Source organism: Chiloscyllium plagiosum, unplaced genomic scaffold (assembly GCF_037043375.1).
Source record: "Chiloscyllium plagiosum isolate Xiang-an unplaced genomic scaffold, Cpla_swu_hap1 HiC_scaffold_12, whole genome shotgun sequence".
NCBI classification, from domain to species: domain Eukaryota; kingdom Metazoa; phylum Chordata; class Chondrichthyes; order Orectolobiformes; family Hemiscylliidae; genus Chiloscyllium; species Chiloscyllium plagiosum.
The window spans coordinates 75884742-75907360 of record NW_028270150.1 but is presented as its reverse complement, the minus strand read 5'-3'; the positions used below and the strand labels follow the sequence as shown (position 1 = coordinate 75907360).

Below are 22619 nucleotides of genomic sequence, written 5' to 3'. Positions count from 1 at the left end.
GGATACAGACAGACTCGAATCTCACATTTTTATTGCATTGTCTGAGCTGAGGTATCACTTCTTTTTAGTAAAATCTTAAGTTATCTTAGGAATGTCATTTGAAAGAAGTTCTAGGATTTAGATATTAATGAACCAAACCTGCAACCCATTCTAAAAATGAAAGGTGTAACAGCAATCAAGGTTTGTTCAATATATCCCATCAGTTGTATGACATTTTGATCTTTTAGTATAAATTCTGTGTCCTATGATCCTGCTGCACTAGCTATCTGATGAAGGAGCAGCGCTCCAAAAGCTTGTACTTCCAAACAAACCTGTTGCACAATAACCTGGTGTTGTGTGATGTTTAACTTTGTCCACCCCAATCCAACACTGGCACCTGCACACTTTGTCAGAAGTAATCAGCATTAGCAATGTTAGCCAATTTTTTTTTTGATTTTAGATTTAGACTTATTGTTACTATGTCTTACTGTCCTGTACCACCTTGGCAAAAAAACCCCACACCAACTTTGTTTTTTTTCCGAGGTTATCTATGAATGTTGCCCTTATTATGGTAAAATAATAATATGCTATTTGTCTTGTCTGTAAGAAACACTCTTTGTTTATTTTACAAAAGTTGTTGTTTCACTGAATGAAGTCATCTTTGAATTATCCAATGGAAGGTCCTGAAATAATGAAGGGAAAGGGTCCTTTGCTTATAATCAGGATTAATCTCTTTGGTTATTTGCCTTATCTGTGCACCTTCAATTCCCATTATCTTCACTTACCTGTGGCTCAAAACTCAATCCATTCCAGTCTCCTCCACTGGCCAATAACTGGGTGAGAATGTATGAGCGCCAACTAGAAATGTCAATGTTATGACTGAAATGAGGCCTATCGTTATGTATCCAGGTGATCATCTCCAAAGATTCTAGTAACTTTCATTTTCCATTTCCTAATCAAAATTTTTATGTTTCCTCTGTGTACCCCAAAGATAACCAAAAGCTAATCTGTAATTGAATGGGGATGTTTGTTTTGGAAGTGCAGAACCTTTTGGGCAGCACGGTGGCTCTACCTGCAGAATTGTGCCCACTCACTGAACCTATCTTTATCTGTTCTTATGTCTTCTTCATAACCTACTTTCCTACCTATCCGTATGTCACCTGCAAATTGAATTAGCATGCCTTCGTTTGAGTCATTATACTATGATAAAAAGCTAAAGCCTCAGCACAGACCTCCGCAGGACTCCAGTATCACTTCTGCCAATCAAAAAAGATCCATTTATGCATGCTCTCTGTTTTCTACCAGCCAGTTAATTTGCTATCCGTGCCAGTATGTTACCTCTCCACCATCTACTTCTACGTTATACTATAACATTTATGCTACTCCTGAAATCCAAGATCAGCATGTCAGTGATCTTTCCCCCTACCTGCAGCATATGTTACTCCATCAAGAAAATCCAGTAAATTGGTTAAATGTGAAATCCTTTTCACAAATCTATGCTGACTCCTCTCAGTAACGTAGAGTTTTTGCAAGTGCCCTCCTTAATGACTGATTCTAACGCCTTGCCCATGACAATGTCCCAAGCCACCTGACCTAAACTTTTTTCTGTCTCTCTCCATTTTTGACTCGAGGGGTTGTATTTGCTTCCTCCCAGTCTGATGGAACCTTTCCAAGATCCAGTGAAATGTGAAAAATTAACACCAACGCATCTACGCATCAGTTTCCACTTCTTGTAAATGAGTTCATCAAGACATAGGGGGAACTGTCAGCCTACAGTGTGCCTGGTACTGCTTCTCTAATGATTGTAATTTCACCAAATCCTTCTCCTCCTTCTATCTCCTGATTCACAATGATTACTGGAATTTTTTTTGTGTTCTCAAAAATAAAGAAGACGCAAAATGTTTGTTCACTTCATCTTCAATTTCCTTATTAATGGTTATTAATCCCATTCTTATTTGCAAGATGACCAACTCTCATCTTATTTCATTCTTTTCTTTTCAGATGCCTGTGGAAACATTTGCTATCCACCTTCTTTCTGGCTAGCTTTCTCTCATATTCAAATTTCTTCCTCCTCCTGAGCATTTCCATTAGATTCAGACTAAAATAACCTTCACCTGACCTGCCACTCATATTTGCACATTTAAAAGCTTTTTCCTGAAGTCTAATGTTTTTCATAACTTCTTTAACTCCTTGGATTTTTTTCTTTGTAGCTGGAATATACATATTCTGAATATTCTGAAATATACCTTCAATGTCTGCCACTGCTTTTCTATTTATCAGTCTCCTAGCTAAGTGCCCCAGTTTGCATCAGCTAAGTTAGCTTTCATGCCCATTTAGTTGCCTTTGTTAAGTTTAGAAAAAAAAACTAGTCTTAGATCCAACCTATTCCCTTTCAAGCTTCATGTCAAATTCAATCATTTTATCATTTCTACTGTCTAGAGGTTGTACTGTTCTGAGGTCATGAATGAATCCTGTCTCATTATATAACACCAAATCTAATATAATCTGCCATCTGGTTGATTCCAGAATGAGCTGCTGTAAGAAATTACATCAAAACCAACCTTTGAGCGCTACATGCAGGGTACTATGGTCAGTCTGATTTTTCCAGTTCAAAATCTCCCATGATTACTGCTGTCCTTTATCTCAAGCACCTAACATATCTTCTTGTATACATTGTCATTACTATTAATGTAGACCACAGCCACCATTTGCTTCTATAACTTATTATTCCTCACTTCTGCCTAAACCAATTCTATATCCTGATTTCTGAAATAAGGTTATCTCTAACTCTTGCACCAATGTCACCTTTGATTAACAGTGCTACCCTTCCACCTTTATCTGCTTTCCCATCCTTCATGACTGTCACATACCCGTCAATATTCAGGACCTAGTCATTAATATCCTGCAGCCATGTCTCTATAATGGCCATCAAATCACATTTATGTATGTCATCAATTTGTATGAGTACACATTGTGTTCCAGAGCCTTTGAAGAGTTTAGTCTTCACTGTTGGTGTATTCTCAGGTTTGTTCTCTCTTCTCTTTCCTCTGCCCTTCGTTTCTCATATAACTGCATTGCTGTCTTGCAATCATCTCTACCCCTTGACTTGCTACATCCCTCATCTTGATCCCTCACCACCCCACTTTTTTTTGGTTTATATATCTCTCCCTATTATATGGCTTGCTAGGTTGCCAGTCACAACATGGTTCAGGTGTAGACTATTCCAATGGTACAACCCCCCTTTCGCTAGTACCTGTACTGGCAGTGGTGTCCCTCGGAATGGAACCCACTTCTCCCACATCGGTTTTTGAGCCACACATTTATTTTTCTAATTCTGTTTGTCCATAGAAAATTTGTATGCGGCTCAGGTAATAATCCAGCGATGATTACATTTGAGGTTCTGTTTTTAATTTTAGTACCTAGCGTCTCACATGTGCTCTTTCTTAGTTTTACCTGTGTCGTTAGTAGCACAAAGTGAATCGTAACTGCTGGATCCTCCTGGTTTCCCCTGTGAATTCTTCGCCAGCCCAGAGTAGGTGTCCCAAACCCTGGCACCTGACAGCCAACACTTCTAGACTCAGGCTGGTTACTGCAGACAACAGTGCCTATCCTCTTCACTCTACTCTTCCCTCACTACCACTACTGTCCTCCTTCCTCTTATCCAAAAAAGTCAAAAGCACCTCATGCCTGTTGGACAATTGCAAAGGCTGCTCCTTCCCTCTGAGTCCCTTTATCTGCCTCACTTGCAGCCTCACCCTTTAGCATAGGGTCATCTGATTTGGTCATTAGCCAGGATCAGATGTCATGATAACCTCCAGGAAAAAGCTGTTCAGGTAAGTTATATGTCAGCCAAGTACAGACTTACTTAGTTCTCAGTCTCTGGTGAGTAAACACTTTCTGAATTGGAATTTGAGATCTTTCTTTCTTCCATACAAAGAATGCAAATTTACTTGAAGAGCAAAGCTAATATCGGGGGTTTTAACCGGCATTGTGCAATGGAATCTGGCAATTGAAATGGCTGCTCTGGTTGCACATGTTGTTCGAAGATTCAGCACATGATTTCCTGTCAGCAGTCACCCCAATTCCAGATTAGTTGCCTATTACCGAATAATTTGATTCCCTCCAAGTGCAGGCTTGCACTTTCATCATCCTTTGCTCTTTTATATTCTGTCCAATTTTCTGATGTGGCACCTGTATTTGTGTAATTGTGTACTTTTTCTTTAAATTTGATAATGATCTTAACTTTCCCAGCTAAACCCTGATGGTGGTCCTTCACTTGTGATTATTTTGTCATTTGTTTGAATGTTCTGTATATTCTGGATTATTCCCCAAATCTCTGCAATTCCATCTCTATTCTTCCTAGCCTTTATCCTAGTTTGTCATTTCACTTTAGCCAGCTTTGCCTACACAATTTATTATTGCCCTTATTTAAAGCTTCAAAGAAAACCTAAACCTCCCTCAAACTGAATGTAAGATTAACTCCTCATATGTTCACCAGTACCTAGGAGAGCCTTCACGATGAGATCATTGATCAATCCTATCTTCCTAAGTATTCATAGATGCTTTCTTTTTCTCTCTGGGGAGAGCAAGGGTTCAGAAATCCAAGAATATGCTTCTCACATGGTACTACATAGCTTCGAGTTGACAATAGTTCTGAGGTGAGCACTACTTCTTGGGTGTTTCCACAGGCTGGCAAGCAGCCTGGCAGCTTGGTAATGAAGCCCAGTAGCTAAAATGGTAATGTTCACCTGAGATCACAGGCAGGTGCTGAACTGATTCCTACAACTTTTCACCAGAAACTCGACAGGAATCATACTTGACTGCAGTATTTCTGTTGCAATTAACTTCTATTTTAAAACAAGAAGAAGGCTTGCTTTTAAATAGGCCATTTCATAACTGCAGATGGCTCAAAGAGATTTACTGCCAATCAAGGACTTCTCAAGTATAGTTCCTGCTGCAATGCAGGAAGCATGGCATTTGCTTAATGCACATTGATCCCCTGCTCACTGCGTTGTGGTAGTGCCCAGATAATCCTTTTTGTTGTTTGGTGAAATAACTGCACAGAGGCCAGTATCCCATCACCAAGTCACCCTTTGTACACTGGCTGTGGCCTGCCAGCTCGGAGTCAGTTCCCTGAACTGGCGGTTCTAAATTCCTTCTTTATTTAACTTTCTTTAATGGTCCCCACGCTACAGCTATACAGCAGTGGTGCTTAGTTTGCCCCACAGCACCTGTGTTGTTTGTGCATAGGTGCGGGGACTCAGTGAAAATACCATTGTGCAAACAATTTTATTCAATATTTCCACCACCTATGTGGCCAGGGAACGAGTAAAAAGCAAGGCCTAATATGGGCAATGCTTACATAGCCCCAGGTTATATTTTTTTTAACAAATGCACAGAGGCTAATATCCTGTCACCAAGTCACCCTTTATTTCCTTGTGCAAGCCCCAAGTTACATTGGTCAGCCACAGCTTCCTGATTGGCCCAGGTTAACAACCCCATTCAAGGGTCTCATAGTAAATGAGGTCCACTTGGTTCTAATCAGTACATGTGCAATGTTGGTTGGGCTGGAATATTGACTAGGACACCAGTGAGTGGCAAATATTTCAGTGTTTTGAAATATTTCTTTGAAAGAAATATCAAAGAGAAAAGACGGCCAAACAGTTATTCATTTAGCAACAAATCACTACAATAATAATGAGTGTGAGGCTGATCGTTACAGTTAGCTAGAGGTTTAATCATTGCTTGGAGATAGTGAGGACTGCAAATGCTGGAAAGTCAAAGTCAATAAAATGTGAAGCTAGGAAAAGAACTGCAGGTCAAGCAGCATCAGAGGAGCTGGAAAGTTGACGTCTCAGGATGGACCCTTCATCAGGAGAGGGGAGGGGGAGGGGGGCTGAGAAATAAATAGAGGGAGGGGGATGGTGCTAGGCAGACCCACTTCCCATCACCAAACCATCATCTCTAAGACCATTGACAACCTCACCGTCTCAGGAGATCGCCCATCCACAGCCTCCAAATTACAGTTCTCCAACTCCGCCCTACCCAGTTCTACCTCCTATCCAAACCCACAAACCTGACTGCCCCAGTCAACACATTGTCTCTGCCTGCTCCTGCCCCACTGAACTCATCTCCTCTTATCTCGACTCCACTCTGTCCCCTTTAGTCCAATAATTTCACACCTTTGTTTGGGACACCACCCATGCCCCCCACATTCTCCATAACTTTCAATTCCCCGGCCCCCAACACCTCATCTTCACCATAGACATCCAGTGCCTGTACACATGTATTCCCCATGAGGAAGGTCTAAAATCCCTCTGCTTCTTCCTTTCCCGCCAACCGAACCAGTCCCCCTCCACTGACACGCTCATTCGCTTGACAGAACTGGTTCTCACCCTGTGTACCTTTTCTTTTGAATCCTCCACTTCCTACAAAAAAGCAGGTTGTTATGGGTTTCCACATGGGTCCCAGTTATACCTGCCTCTTCATAGGGAATGTGGAACTGTCCATCTTCCGCAGTTACACCGTCACCATGCCCCACCTTTTCCTCCACTGGATTGAGGAGTGTATCAATGCTGCCTCGTGCTCCCACAAGGAATTTGAACAGTTCATCAACTTCACCCACACCTTGCACCCAGACTCCAATTCACCTGTTCCATTTCCAACACCTCCCTCCCCTTCCTGGGGCTCTCTGTTTCCATCTTTGGCAACCGACTCCACATTGACATCTACCACAAACCCATCGACTCACACAGCTACCTTGACTACACCTCCTCCCACCGAACCTGAAACCCCATGAAAATGTGATCCTGAACTTCAATTCCTCCCCCTCTGCCATATTTGCACCCAGGCTGAATGATTCCACTCTGGGACCATAAGACATAGGAGCAGAAATTAGGCCATTCAGCCTATCGACTCTGCTCTGCCATTCAATCATGGCTGACACGTTTCTCAACCTCATTCTCCCTGTAACCCTTCATCCCCTTTACATTAAGGAACCCATCTATCTCCATCTTAAATATGCTCAATGACTTGGACCCCACATCCTTCTGTGACAGTGAACATTCCAGATGTCCTCCTATTTCAAGGACATTTCCCCTCCCTCATGGTCAATGATGCCCCTCAACCACATCTCTCATATCTCTATATCTCACCTTCCCCACCCCCACCCCAACCACATAAAAAACAGGGTCCCCGGTCCTCACATTCCACCCTACCAATCGCCAAATCCAACATCATTAATGCCACCTACAGTCTGACACCACCACCGAAAAGATATTTCCTTCCCCAGTCCTATCCACTCTCTGCAGGGACCATTCTCTCCACGACTCCCACATTACATCCACAATCCCCACCAACTTCCCTTCCACACCTGGCACCTTACCCTGTGGCAACAGGAGGTGCAACACCTACTGCCACACCTTTCCCCTCCCCTGCATCCAAGGCCCCAAAAAATTCATTCCAAGTCCGACAGAGATTCACCTGCATTTCCCCTGACCTCATTTACTGCATCCTTTGCTCTCCATGTGGTCTCTTCTACATCGAAGAGACCAAGTGCAATCTCAGGGACCGGTTCAGGGAATGTCTATCGTCTGTATGCTCCAAGTTACCCCCTCCCCCTTCCAGTTGCCAGCTAGTTCAACTCCCTCTCCCACTCCCCCAATGACATGACCATCCCAGGCCTCCCCCATCATCAAAATAAAGCCACACACAAACTGAAGGAAGAACACTAAATATTCTGCTTCAGGAGATTACAAACATATGGCCTTAACATAGAATTCACCAGCTTCCAAATCTCTCCCCGCACAACCTCATCCCAGTTCCAGCCCTCCCTCTCTGCCCCATCCCTTTAACCTGACCCTACCTGTCCATCTTGCTTCCCACCTATCCCCTCCATCCTTCCCATTGACCAATCCAACTCACCTCCTACCTGCATCCACCTATCGCCATCCCACCTACCTTACCCCCACCCTGATGAACGGTCCTGACTGAAACATCAACTCTCTTGTTCCTCAGATGCTATCTGACCCACTGTGCTTTATCCAGCGACACACATTATCACCTCTTAGTCACTGCTAAGAAAACAACATCTGTATCAGATAAGCTTGGTAAAACAAGCTCACTGGAAATGGAGATTCAACAGATGCTAGAAAATGACCTGACTGAACCTAGCCAAAGCAATTGGGGTTCACCGGTGGGTATTAGTTCCCAAAATGAGTGCCTCAATTAGATACTGTATAGATTACAGAAAAATAAATGTGGCAATGAAAACCGATCCATACACAAATCCATGGTTAGAACATTGGATTGATTAGGCTGGCAGTTCTTCATTCCTTCCTCAGGAATGGGCTCAAGGGCTTAATTTAACTAGATGACTATTGGTTTAGAAATTGTGTCAATATACTCAAACTGCTTTATTTTGTAGAAAGTAACGCAACAGGAGCATGTCTTTGTTATAGCTGGGTAATGAAATGAAAATAGCAACAAGTTACCTTTAAAAAAGGCATTTCTCCTGTATACTGACTAAACCAAACTCTTTATGGTTCTTCATTATGTTTGCTGACAGTGCAAGTTGATTTCTCCTGATTCAATTATTTGTTAATCCTTTCATTTCTTCTCGAAGCGGTTTCTGAAAAACAAAAACCTGTGCTTGGAAAATTGCAATTCTATCCTTAATTTACTGTGCCTTCCTACAAACATGTGACCGTATCTCTGCTGTAAGTGGCTTTGTGTGCTGTCTGTGGCAGCCATTAAACACAGGTCATTTGGAACGTGATATTAGAATGGAGCAGGGAGCATGTACGAATTTTCAGAGCTGTAAGAGAACCAACTCCTGAAAAACCACAGTTTGCAACTTGGAATCACCAAGTAAGTTAAAATGTCTGCAATTTCCACTCCCTGCTGCTGTTGAAATGAGAGAAGACGTGAGACAGAATTGGATTTCTTTTTGTGTTATTGGTGTAATGGCAACATAATAATTTAGAAAATCTGAGCGTAAGAGGTTTGGAACCCTGCTATCATTGCTGAGGAAAGAGTGTTCCATGTTGTATTGAAACCCTAGGTCTCACTGAGGAGCAGAAAAGCCAGACTGCAAAGATTTTGAAAACTTTGACAATGCACATCTGAAAGGCCATATTAATGGTGTGTTTGTTGATATATTCAGCATCAGACCTCATGGAGACAGGGAGACTATTACTCAGTATATGACCACACTGATGTATCATAGAACATAGAACACAACACCACAGCACAAGGTGAATCCTCTGAGTAAGAAAAGCTGAAAGTTGATCTCATCATAATAGGATGGTTTTAAGCTTAAGAGATCCTGCCATGAGAGTGTATTTGCTGAGAGAGGATCAAAAGCTGCCAACGTGTACAGAAACTCTGAGGTTGTCATCATCAACTCGGGAGTATTAATGGGAGAACACATGAGGCATTGTGTTCTGCTAAGAGATATTCCAGGCTGAGAATAAGAAAAACAGACTGGGGAAAGGAATAAATATTTGCAGAAAAATTAAGACGAGCAGACATGATGTCAAAGAGAGGGAAGCACCATCCAAAAGTGGGAAAACCAGAGTTATAACGCCAAGAAACTGGACCAGTTTACAGATCACAACCTAACTGGGAAAGAGCAAGGCAAGCCAGTAACATGTTGCTGAAGAGATATCAGATAATAATTCCAGCAAATCAGTTTATAGTATTGCAGACCTAAAGGTGATAATTAGTTTGTGACTATGAGAGTGATGACTACACTACCTGTTTGGGAGAGACAAAGTGACAGTGGAACTTGATCACAAGTCACTTCAATTTATCTTCCACAGCATCTGCAAAGGTTGTTCCTTCAGTTGCAGAGTATCGTCTGGCTGTGGCAAGCAAGCAAGAGAAACAGATATACTTTCCTGACATGTTGTTGAAAGCAGCACTCCTAAGACGAAAATTGCAAATGTTAAAGTAGTGTGAGCAAGAAGAGGCAGTTACCTGGAAGTTATCAAACCCAGCAAAGACATTAAATTAAAATGTTCCAAAACGTCATCATGGCAACAGCATTTGATATTGCTCAGACCAATAAAAGACGCAACAAGATGGAACTCTGCAAATGCTGCAAGGCATAGTGATGAAAGGGTGGTGTGAAAGGACAAAGGGCACGTCTGTTGCCTTTAGAGTATTCAACATGAAGTGATAGCTGAAGATGGTGTTTAGTATAAAGGAAATAGAATCATTGTACCTTAGCACTTTTGCCAGCTATCAAGGAATTGAGTCTAATCTAAGGAAGGCAAGAGAAGTGCTCTGCTGACCAAACATGAGCAAGGAGATGAAGGACCACATTGGTCAATGCAGTGTTTGACAAGCACTGACCTAAGCAAACTAAAGACCCACTTTTGAATTGAATTTATTGTCACGTGTGCCGAGGCACAGTGAAAAGCTTTGTCTTGCAGGAAATACAGGCAGATCTCATAGGTAAATAGCATAGATAAGTAAATAGTAGGTAAACAGTGGCAAAAACAAAACAAAACTCATAAACCAAATGGATGAATGAAAAGTTCATTCACTTCATAAACGATTGGGAAATCCAACCTTACATCACGTGCACACAATCTCTGGTCAAATCAAAAGGCAGTTAAATTACCAAAGACATTGTAAAGTAATATAACAGAAATCAGCAAGATTTGAACAAGGCAATGTTTGAGTGGAGAAGCACACCTTGAGAAGGTATGGAAAGTAATCCAATCCAAAGACCAATGTCATGCCCCATCCAAACAATTCTTTTAATAGCAAGGAAATGACCGAAACAGACATGAGTGAGAAAAACAACACAAAATGACAACCATATTTCATTTTGATAAAACCATCAAGTCATTGCCAGAGCTGAGCATTGGTCAGCCATTCAAAGTGCAAATGCTTGACGCTCTCAACAAATGTCTGCTCACATGGCAAGTTGGGACAAATGTTGAGCAGTTGTCACCTCAATTCTTTGTAATGACCATGAATGACCAGATATTTCATTGCAAATGTATATAATGTATCCAGTTGCAACTAAAGGAGCTGTGTCTGCACCTCAAACGGCTAGTCCAGAGGATGATTTCAGCATCAGCACACAGAACAGCCTGACAACAGTCCCAGAGGTCCACCATTCCCCAGCAACAGATATGGGTTAACAACAGTTACCATGGCAACACCACTTCGCTAAGGTACAACACTCCCTGAAGAAGAAACACCTGGAAACGAGCAGATACCAGACAAACAGCCAATAGGAATGCATGCATGTATAATAGGAGATATGCATGATTTAAAGACTATGCATTCATTGCATGCACAGAGACTAATGACCATGGAACTGACTAGAGTTAATACACTATTCTGATCATGAACGAAAGTTTTCTTTCTGATTGTGCATTGGGTAACTTGTAACAGTGAATAATGGTGCATGCCTTTTGTTATAAAATGGTAATGTTGGGAGAAATGTAAATGTAACTTTAACGTGTTGGCGGCCTTGCTGTGGTCATGTGACCACCACCACTACTTTATCTTTGTGTGCAGGCTGTAGCAGTGATTAAGCGTGCATCACATGGAGCACAGAATTTCAAACAAAACAAACTCAGTTCAAAATTATGCCTCTGCATTTTGATTGTGCTGGGAAGAACTTGTTTAAAGTATTTAAATATGAATGTAGTTTTGAGTCTGAGGAAAGTTAGTTGCAGAGGGTAAATGCTATAAATTGTACTCAGTGGTCCACCTTTCTTCATTCAGTTACACTAAATATATAACATATGTATATATCCCAAAGAAATGCTCTTGGTTAAATAACTTCAGGGCAGCCATTTTGCTGCGCCTCTTCTGCTCTGTGAGGCTATTGCAGAAAAGCTATTTGAATTAGACACTGCCTGAGGTCTTGGACAATCATTGAGAAATCTCTTGGCTGGTGGGGATGAAATCTACTACTGGCTACTATTTTTCATAAAGTAGATTGATAATTCTGACCTGAAATTCAATTTTAGAATTATATTATAGATTTGCATCATTAACAACTATGCTGCAAGAAAACAGTAATATTGCACAGATTTGTTTTAAAAACATATTTTATTAAAGATGCAGATGAAATAGATTGCTAACTTTCAGGACAGTAACAACCTGAGTTATTAATGCACAATTATTTACAATTAACTCACTATGTACCTGAGTCTCTGCAATGCATATGAACGGCATTAGCGTTTAAAGGCAGAATTGCTTTGCAGACTTCCACATTACAAAAACACTATTCTGTACCAGAGATACATTTAACAACAGACCTTAGAGCCCCAAACTTGTTTTCAGGAGTTTTCATTCATGGTAAAACTCGGCCTTGGTGCCAGAGCCTAGGGGAAGAAAGATTCCATTGGTTGTCTTATTGTGGATCCATGCAATGGGCCTGAGGTGTGCTGCACCTATCGACGGTTCTGTGGATCCATGCAGAATAATCTGCCCCAATCTCTGTCAAGATTCATCCTTTGCCAAATTCTCTTATAATAGTAGAAGTTCTTGAACAATAACCACAGTCTCACAGATTCCAACTCTGGAGAAGATCACCATGTCCTGGATAGGTGACCGTTATCCAAACATCTATAGTAGATGTTGAAGTATTCCACACTGAATATCTCCCATGTATTTTTATGTGCAGTTGAATAATGAAGAGGTTTTAGATGTGAAATAATAGGAAAAAGGAAACGTAAAGTTGTAATGTTGGACAATGTCCCTGATCTCTGTATACTCACTCTCACACAGAAGGAAAGGTTAGCAACTCTTGGTCTCATATGACAAATTTGTTCAGTTAGAATATCGTTATTATCTCTTTGGTAAACTTAATTTTTAGTAAATAAAATATACATACAATATAGTACTTTTGATATCCATAAAGAAAGCACTGTCAGCGTACTATTTGCAAGATTGTGGCTTTGAGTCCTGCTGCATAGCACTGATAGTAATATTAAATTTAGTGGCTTCTTCATTTTATTTACATTCCTTTCCTCACCCTATTCACTTGGAAAGTTCTTTTCACAGTTCACCATCTCCTGGGTCATTGCCAATATTACACTTTACTGTGTTCCGCAGTGCCAAGTGATTGGCCCTCTATCTTGGCATGGAGGTGTTTTTCCACTGCTTCTGAGCCAAGCTACTTGAGAGATTGTTACTAAAATATGAGTAATTATGAATTATACATTCCCATCATATCTCATGTGTAATACCAGACATCAAAGATCAATATCAAACCAATATTTGGTGATACCAAAAGAGAAAGTGCTGGAAAATCTTAGCAGGTCTGGCAGCATCTGTAAGGAGAGAAGAGAGCTGACGTTTCGAGTCTAACTGACCCTTTGTCAAAGGTTTCAGATTCCAGCATCCACAGTAATTTGCTTTTATCCAATATTTGGTGATATTTATTGCTGTAAATGCACTAGTGACTAATATATGTTATTATAATCCCAGACCAGACCACCAAATTTATTGTTATGATCCGAGACAAGATCACCTAATTGTGTTTTTGTTTGGTTAGGGTACAATAGCTTTAACTTTTAAGTCAGCAAAAAGTGAGATCCAGAGGATTTACCAAGAAATAAAGTCTTAAGATTCTTCTATTTTGAACAAACAGCAATAAACTTTATTGCATAATGATAAAACAGTAATACAATTGACAGGAGATGAATAACTTATTTCTAATATTCAGGATTAACATGTGGTCAATATGGATGTACTGTGTTTGAACACTGCAGATCACAAATCAAAAAAGCAAATGTGTTAAAGACAGATCCCATGGCTTTGTCACAAACTCTCCCTTGACATTAATGACATGGTGGTTCATCAAATCCCATTAAACTCTACGTGGGAATCACAATTTTTCACTTTTGCTGACCTGGCCTTAAAACTCACACTCAAAGAGGCATCTGTCATGTACTTAACTCAATGATGGCACCTGTTCTGGTCAGTCAGTCTCCTTTCCTGGTTCTGTGTCCCCTCAGCTCCAAACGCTACCATCCAGTACTTATTCAATGGTGCCATTCCAGATTTTCACCAATACCTATTTAACCGGATTCCTGCATTGAATCTGTACTTCAGTTGCCTCTTCAGCAATACTGCTCAACTGCGCATTTTTGCAGGGAGTTTTCCTGAGCACCAGCTATGCAGGGCTCAACAACTGCTCTTGACATCTCACTGGGAGCCCAACTACACAAACTGCGGAGTTTGGTTGCTTTCCCTGTCTCACAATTCACTGACTTCAGTCCTTGTATATAATGTTTTTCTTTGACCTGTGAATTGTCCTGAGTGAACTGATTAAAAATCTTGCAGGGCATCATTGAATGTTGCCATCTAGCAACTCTGGAAGTGTGCTCTGAACGCTGAATTTCACTCAGAATTCTTAATCAGTGCAAGAAAATGGAATAACTGGGGGATTTAATCAAAATGTTGCTCATCTTGATTGATTGAAAAAGAGTAGAAGTGGTTTGAATTCTCCAAACCAGAGTTGACTCATTTCAATCTTTATGTTGTTATTAACATAGCTTTGGGATTAGGTGGCACAGTATAGTTAGTGTAGAGCTTTAAGCTTACAGGAGCTCAAGTTCAAATTCAGTCCCAAGTCAAATCATAAAAATCCTTTTTCTATCAGCTCCATTTATCATATGTGTAATGAGATTTGGCACTCTCAACTTATTTTCCATCCTAATAGACATGGGTCATTGCACAGAAATTGTTCCATATTGAATGTACAATTGGAAAGCTCACTCAAAGACCCTGTAGGGGTGGTTGTTATGAAAAATGGAAAGATTGATACTCAAATATGGGTCATGTGGTGGAAATGATATTGCTATTTCATAAAATTGTCAATTCCTCAAGGCTTGGGAAAATCAACTTCTTTCCCTATAGTGTTAATTGACTTGAAAAAAATTGATAGTTCCTATCCCTGATAAGGATTTCTGATCAAATTCACAATAAAAGTTCAATATGGTAAAAACATTTTGATAGTCTTTTGATAGCTGGATGGAGGTTCTGTGCCAATTATTAAATCTGCCCCTATTAAGTCAGCTATTGTAAAAGAGATCACATCATCAATATATATGTTGTATGGTCTACCTCAAGTAATTTTCTTTAACTAATCACCTAAGTGACTGAGTTACTGAGGAAATAAAAAAGGTGAAAGACATTGTCTTCCATTAGCTTATAATTAAACAAAACTATTTGAGACTGTGCTATATTCTGACTACTCCCAGATAATTGTTTCAGCACACAATCATTTTTCCATGCCTCTGTTCTTGCTCAAACCGTTGGCACCTATAACATTTTCCAGTTCTGGTGAAAGACTTTTCCACTTAAAGCATTAACTATTTTCTTCCTCTATCTGCAGAGAATTTGCAGCATTAGCTGTTTTGGGGTAGCATGGTGGCTCAGTGGTTAGCACTGTTACCTCACAGTGCCAGACATCCTGGTTCGATTCCAGCCTTGGGCGATTGTGTGGAGTTTGCACATTCTCCTCGTGTCTGCATGAGTTTCCTTCCACAGTCTAACGATGTGCTGGTTAGGTAAATTTGTCATAGTAAATTGTCCATAGTTCTCAGGGATGTGTAGGTTAGGTGCATTAGTCAAGGGTAAATGTAGAATAATAAGTTCAGGGAATTGGTCTGGGTAAGTTACTCTTCAGAGGGTCAGTGTGCACTTGGGCTGAAGGGCCTGTTTCCATACTGTGATGATTCTATGATGATACATCAGATTGCCAGCACTCCAACTATTTCAGACCTTTGTCACTCTCACTTCAATTGAAGCAATTTTTATATAATTAAAACAGTTTGCATTTGGAAGAAGGATCTTGGATTATGTATTGCTTTCAAATACACAGCATTAGATTACTTACAGTGTGGAAACAGGCCCTTCGGGCCAACAAGTCCACACCGACCCGCAACCCACCCAGACCCATTCCCCTACACTTACCCCTTCACCTAACACTACGAGCAATTTAGCATGGCCAATTTGCCTAACCTGCACATTTTTTGGATTGTGGGAGGAAACCGGAGCACCCGGAGGAAACCCACGCAGACACGGGGAGAACGTGCAAACTCCACACAGTCGCCTGAGGCGGGAATTGAACCCGGGTCTCCGGCGCTGTGAGGCAACAGTGCTAACCACTGTGCCACCGTGCCACCCACAGTTCCAAAGTTCTTTACAGCCAATTGAATGCATTCATTTGTTGAATTGTAAACATGGTTTTCATATTTGTACAGAGTAGCTCAGCCTGTCTGGAAGAGCTCTTGCTTCTAGGCTCACTTATTGTCAGCAGGGATGAACTTCATGAGAAGCAAACCTGTGAAACAATGCCTTTCAGAGCAGTGATCATGCAGGCAGTTGACATTGGTCAATTAGGCCACCTTATTCATTTCTATTCCCTCTGTTTTTTAAAAATTTATTCATGGGATGGCTAGGCCAGGACTGATTGCCCATCCCTAATTGCTCTCAAGGAGGTGTAATTGAGCAACCTCTTGAATGACTGCGATCGATGTGGTGTAGGAAGACCCACAGTACTGTTAGAAAGGGAGTTCCAAGCTTTTGACCCAGCAACAGTGAAGGAATAGCCAAGAAAGTAGTCTGACATTGTGGTTTCACCAGTTTGACACCTCATTTGTAGATGCGGGGTGCTGCTCTGGCTTACCCTTCTGCACTGTTCAGTGAACCAGGAATGATCCCCTGGCTTAATGGTCATGGTAGAGTGGTGGAGGGTGCCGGGGTGGGTTGGGGTGTGGGAGATGCCAGGCCACAAGTTTAAAGACTGTGATTAAATCTTTAAATTCTGCTTCTGATGGCCCAAAGCACCTTATGAATGCTCAGTTTCGAGCTGCTAGATCTGTTTGAAATGTCCCAACACTGCCATACACAAATGTACCTGCGAGAGATAAGTTGGTGAGGATGCGGTCATGTAGGCTTTTCCTTCTCGTTAGTTCCTTCACTACCTACCTCCGACTCAATCTCAAGCTGTGTCCTGTGACCAGCTTGACTGCAGTGGTGCTACTGAGCCACTGTTTGTGATGGTCATTGAAATCCTCCATCCAGTGTATATGCAGTACCTTTGCCCCTCTCAGTGCTTCTTCCAGAATGGTGTTCAACAATAAGGAGTACTAATTGATCAGCCAAGGGATGTAGGGGAATGGGTGGAAGTAAGTTCTCCTCAGTTGAACATTACTCATAGGGTCTGGAATCAAAGTTGAAGACTCCCAGGGAAACTCAGTCCTAGCCGTAAACCACAATGTTGCTCTTCTGGTGTGTCTGTCCTTCAAGTGGGAGAGGGCATTATCCAGGAATGGTGGTATCCGAGACCTTGCCTCTAAGTTAAGATTCAGTAAAGCATGACTATGTTTCATTCCTAATCTATTGGGACATGTCTCCCGATTGTGGCACAAGTCTCAAAAGCCAGAAAAGAACATTTTATCAGTGCCTAGGTTGATAGCAGGTGGTCTGTTCAATTTCAATACTTTTAGTTGCATTAAGTGTAGTTTGCCGAGTCTTATCAGAGGACAGTCCAGAGTCAACCACAATGCTGTGGTCTTGGAGTTGCCTGTTGGCCAGATCAAGTAAAGAAGGCAGATTTCCTTCCAGAAAGGTCAACACTATTGTGACCATCATTACTAGATTTTTCTTAAATTCCAGATTTATTAGTTGAATTTACATTCAGAGTTGTTGCGATGGAATTTGAACCCACGTGCTCAGGGTATTAACCTGAGTCTTTGGATTATTAGTCCAGAGGCATTACCACTACATAAGCACTGCTCACAACACTTTGCCTTCTCACATCAGAAAAGTTATTATGATGAGTACTCACCCTTGGTCGTCTTACGACATGCCTACATATATTATTGACAGTTGGCTGTCTCTTCAGTCTATTAACTGGCTATAAGAAGATGCCCATGGTGTATCAGAGTTTGCTGTGTTTCTGACTGCAAAAATGTACTTCAGATATCAGAGACAAATCTCGTAAGTTAGAAGCACTATACAGATTCTGCCTTTCGTTGTTCAGTGCTTACAAAAGGTGGCATCCTGACTAGAACTTAATTGATAGGAATCGCTTCTCTTCTGAATTTACCCAGTTTAGTTTTGTACCTACTTACAGGAAATGGTTGACAATTAATGTGCCATAGCAAGTGCAGAGTGAGATGATGATTAGCCCTTGTTAACATATTAGGAAAGAGCTGGACAACATCTGAAACCAGAGACCTTTGAGTTAGAGAGAGGAGGAGGAAAGTTAGTGTGGTAGAGGATGGGCTTGTTGAAACCAACATCTCCTCAAATTGACTTGTTAGATCAACTCATGAATAGCGATAATTGCAAGATGGTACATCGTTTATTGCTCCATATTGATATAGTTTTGTAAAATTGATATTATGTCCTAATTTAGATTAATGTTTGAATCAGATGTTAGTGGCACCTGGTCATACTGTATCATAGTTATCATTTCTGTGATGATAAAAAAGCAGTTCCACATGTTTTTATGTTTTTATAATAAAGTAATTGTCTTTTATGATTTGACATCAGTTAATATTAAACTCTGTTGAAATCAGAAATGTGATCTTACCTGCTTACCATGCTTTTATGTCTTTATTTTCCGAAGCCAATTATCCCAAAAAGTCCAACTGGTAGTGTTGCCACGCCAACCGGTACTCTCTGTACACCTACAAAACGAGATAGTTCTGCACTTCAGGATCTTTTCATCCCCCCTCCTCCATCAGAGCCATACACTCCCAGGTAATTATTTGTTCTGATTGAAGTGTTTCATTTTACAAATAGACGTAACTGTTGTAATAGATGTTCCTGTGTATAACATTTGATGAAATGCCTGATAGAGTATGATGCATCAATGATTCATCTGATGCACTTCAATTTTATTCATAGCTAATACCTTGACACAGTGTACTCCTGTTAAATCTAGAACTGATTGTCTATAAATTTTCTTTGCATCTACGAAATCGCAGTGTTGCGCAATATGCTGCAATACAAAGCCACTTATTGAACAGATGTGTATTTCAAGTATATGAGTCTTGAGGAAACTTCAATCGTGTGGAATGTTACTTGCTGGTTAAAGTGTAAGCAGAACAATGGATTTTGGTATTTGTAAGGATTGGCATGTAAAGTTTCCCTTATGGTACACCAAAACTAAGCTCAGTCTGATGGAAATCTTTGTAAATTCAGACAATTTATGACTTTTGATTAAAATTTATTCACTTTAATGTGATCAATATTATGTTGTTCCTATTTCATCTATAGTCAATACTGTAAAGATCAGAAATTCAAATCAGGACACTATGAGCGGAGAATGTTCTGACATAGGCTTTCACTCAGCTGAACTCGCAAATAAATCCAGTGATGAAACTGAAAACTTGTCTCCAGCAAACTTATCTTGATGACATTTGGTGCCAATTGAATCCTGTATAAATGAAGGAGATTGAAATCATTTAGAAATTTTGCAAAACATTAGGGCATTTAACAGGAGTTCACAGCTAAGTGTTGGGAATTAACTGTAGTAATTATGATGGAAATCATGCATGGCTTTACAAAAGTATTAGGTCTTCAATATACAGTGGTACCAGAAAAAAAAACAGTTGATAATTTTCATTGAAGTGATATATTACTAAAAATAAAAGAATTACAACAACTAAAAAAAGTCTTTAACTAGGATTATAGTTAGAAACACGTTTACTTAAAAGAAACTCATACTGCTATAATTTTGGGCAGATACTTACTTTAAAATCAATATCTGGTGGTGTAACATTTGTTTTAAGGAGCTTCCTACAGCCATTTCATCATTGAACTCTTTAGTTCTATTATGTAAAATGAGTGTCAGAGTTCCTTTTATATTCTGTTGTATTTCACTTTTGAAAATATTAGTATTAATTTACAGACTAGATTAACTATTTTCAAGTATATTTACCATACATCCTTCACAGTCCAATTCTTAAAAGATATGTTGTTTTGGATGCATGTCTTGTTGCAGGAGTATTGACTAAGATACAAGTATGTGAATTTTGCTGATGAAGGAAACACTTCATCAAAGGAAACACTTTTCCATTAGCAGGACAGATGCAAGAATACCAAATTTCAAAGGGGTCATGTACCATGACAAAAAGAGTGCTGATTCATTGACAAATTCACACTGATTAGTCAACATGTTGCCATGGAGAACATACCTGGGAACCATTGTCATGTAAGCTTTCGTTTCATTCAAAAGAAAAGGTGTAATTGGTAGACATGCAGAGCACAGGACCCTACATAGGAATATACGTGCCTGCAAGTAATTGAGCCAGACTACAAGATTGACTGATAATCTTCAATCCTAACATCTCAGGCTTGTTCAGCACATGCTGATGAATTGTGGAGTCATGTCAAACTTTTGACATTATCTTCTGTAGGGTGTAAGTTTGCTCACTGAGCTGTAGGTTTGATATCCAGACGTTTCAGTACCTGGCTAGGTAACATCATCAGTGGCGACCTCCAAGTGAAGCGAAGCTGCTGTTTCCTGCTTTCTATTTATATGTTTAACATATAAATAGAAAGCAGGAGACAACAGCTTCGCTTCACTTGGAGGTCGCCACTGATGATGTTACCTAGCCAGGTAATGAAACGTCTGGATATCAAACCTACAGCTCAGCGAGCAAACCTACACCCTAAACCTCAACCTGAGCTACAAACCTTCACAAAACTTGCATTATCTTCTGTGTTTTACAAGCACAGGCTGATTAGGTAGAGTGCATTTTCCAAGGCAATGTCTTAACCAATTAGTATTGGCTTGCAAAGCAATCAGCACCCTTTATTCATGCAATATAATTTGTTACTCCCTTTGAAAGTTGGCATTCTTATGTCTGTCCTGGTGAGTACAGAGGGAAAAGCTTCAACAGCATTTTTTTTCAGTAGCACTCAAATTCTTTGCTAGCAACTATATTTTAATGCTCTCAGTGTATTTCTGAATAATGCTGCCAAACTTTGGAGCTTTGTTCACTATGTTTCAAAGAAGCTGTGATTCTGCCAAGCTGTTATTTCTTTAGTCTGTCTGCAAAATTTGTAAAAAATAAATTTGGGCTTCCCTGTGTAATTTGAAAAATGCTGACTTTATTTCAGTATTACTTTCCCTCAGTGTTGACCTGTGCCCAGCTACCATGCTGTAGTGTCTACTCTCAAAAACCATGTTTAAAACTGTTTGTGAACATTGTTTAGGTGAGCTCTTGGAGTTGTGGTTGTTTTATTGTTTTGTTCAGGGATTTTACTCAGTTGTTTTCAGTTTTTCTCCCTGTTTGAGAAGAAGGGTATGATGAAATTTCATTCATTGGGTAATACCTAGTTTAAGGTGGAAGCGGGCAAGAGCATAGGTTTCCAAGCTGAATTTGAATGTGACAGCTAGTGGAAATTATACCATTGAGCATTCAAAGTGACTTAAAGTCTTGACACATTAAATAAATCCTGAAGCCCTTGCTTCTTATACAAATTTCAGTTATTTATTAATAGCAGTAACTTCACAAAAATAATTCCCAAAGTGTGGGTAGTTTCTTTTAAATGTTCCAGATGTTACGTAAGTTAATTTGTGGGTGCTTTATATGTATGACTTTTTTTACAGAAGGCTGGGAGGTTCCAGTATCTCTAGAATTAACAGGTAAGTCCTTGTGAGCTGTGTCTGTTCAATAGCTGTGATCCAGTGATTGATTTGATTGGATTTTAGAACAGAAAGGTAGAATATTTGCAAGTAAACTTGCTTAAGTATAAATTCACAGAATGAAGCAACTCTTTAATTTTGTGTTTCATTGTAGTGCATTGGAAGAGTGCGTGTATGGACATTGTATAAGTGGTGATTAGGGTGTGTTCATGCATGGAGGTGATCTGGATTTTGAGGTTACTATAGGAATAAAATTCACAGGTTAAGATGAGTTCTAAAGACAGAGATGTCACCTTTGCTGTCTTGCAATTGGAGGCACTGAGTTTTTCAGAGATATTGAGGTGTCTAAAATTTATTGACAAAATGACAAAAACATTTGTATAGACTTTCTTTTGGTGAAAAATCTGGAGCCCAAAACAGCAAATTGGCATTTTTGTAAGGGTAACAGGTGAAATTATGTTGCAGTATTTCTTAATACTGTAATGAATTCAGACTCTGAGCAAACTCAAGTGAAAACTTCATACAATTTTTAATATAAAACCCAGCTTTTCCACCATTAATGCTGCTAATTTCATATTTTGAATAATTTGCAAACACAAAGCATTACATAGCTGGAATTAAATTTTGACAGGAGAATGTCCATAAAATGTGTGAACATTTTTCTATGTAGACCTCTTCCATAAGTCATGAGGTCCATTTTGCATCAGCACTCCAAACAGGAGAATCTATGATTCTGCTTCCAAAGGATTTGTTTTCATCTACGTCAGGGTTAATTTTATGTAACAGATCTAACTTTTCTTGCACTTTGCATAAATCTGTTTCAGTGATATATCCACACAAGCTTGGTTATCTTGCTCTAGCAGTTCATTCCATCACTATAAATTTCATCTTGCTTGATAGTTATTACCTTGCAACTTAAAAAAGGAACCCCTTTAAAATGAAAACATTTTCGAAGTGTCAGCTCAGATGGTAGCACTTTCATCTCTCAGTT

At 39.9% G+C, this 22619-nt stretch overlaps 1 protein-coding gene across 10 annotated transcripts in view; it reads left to right on the top strand.

Annotated features, from left to right (window-relative positions):
* cnksr2a (connector enhancer of kinase suppressor of Ras 2a) overlaps positions 1-22619 on the top strand; it is a 490411-nt gene that overhangs the window by 273972 nt on the left and 193820 nt on the right. For 5 of the 10 annotated variants that reach the window (XM_087992951.1, XM_087992946.1, XM_087992947.1 and 2 more), the window contains 2 exons: positions 18599-18732; positions 21593-21628. In XM_087992951.1, the coding sequence (XP_087849077.1) occupies positions 18599-18732; positions 21593-21628 (170 nt within the window). The remainder of the gene's footprint in view (positions 1-18598; positions 18733-21592; positions 21629-22619) is intronic. The other 5 variants (XM_087992950.1, XM_043700617.2, XM_087992945.1 and 2 more) reach the window with 2 other exon arrangements.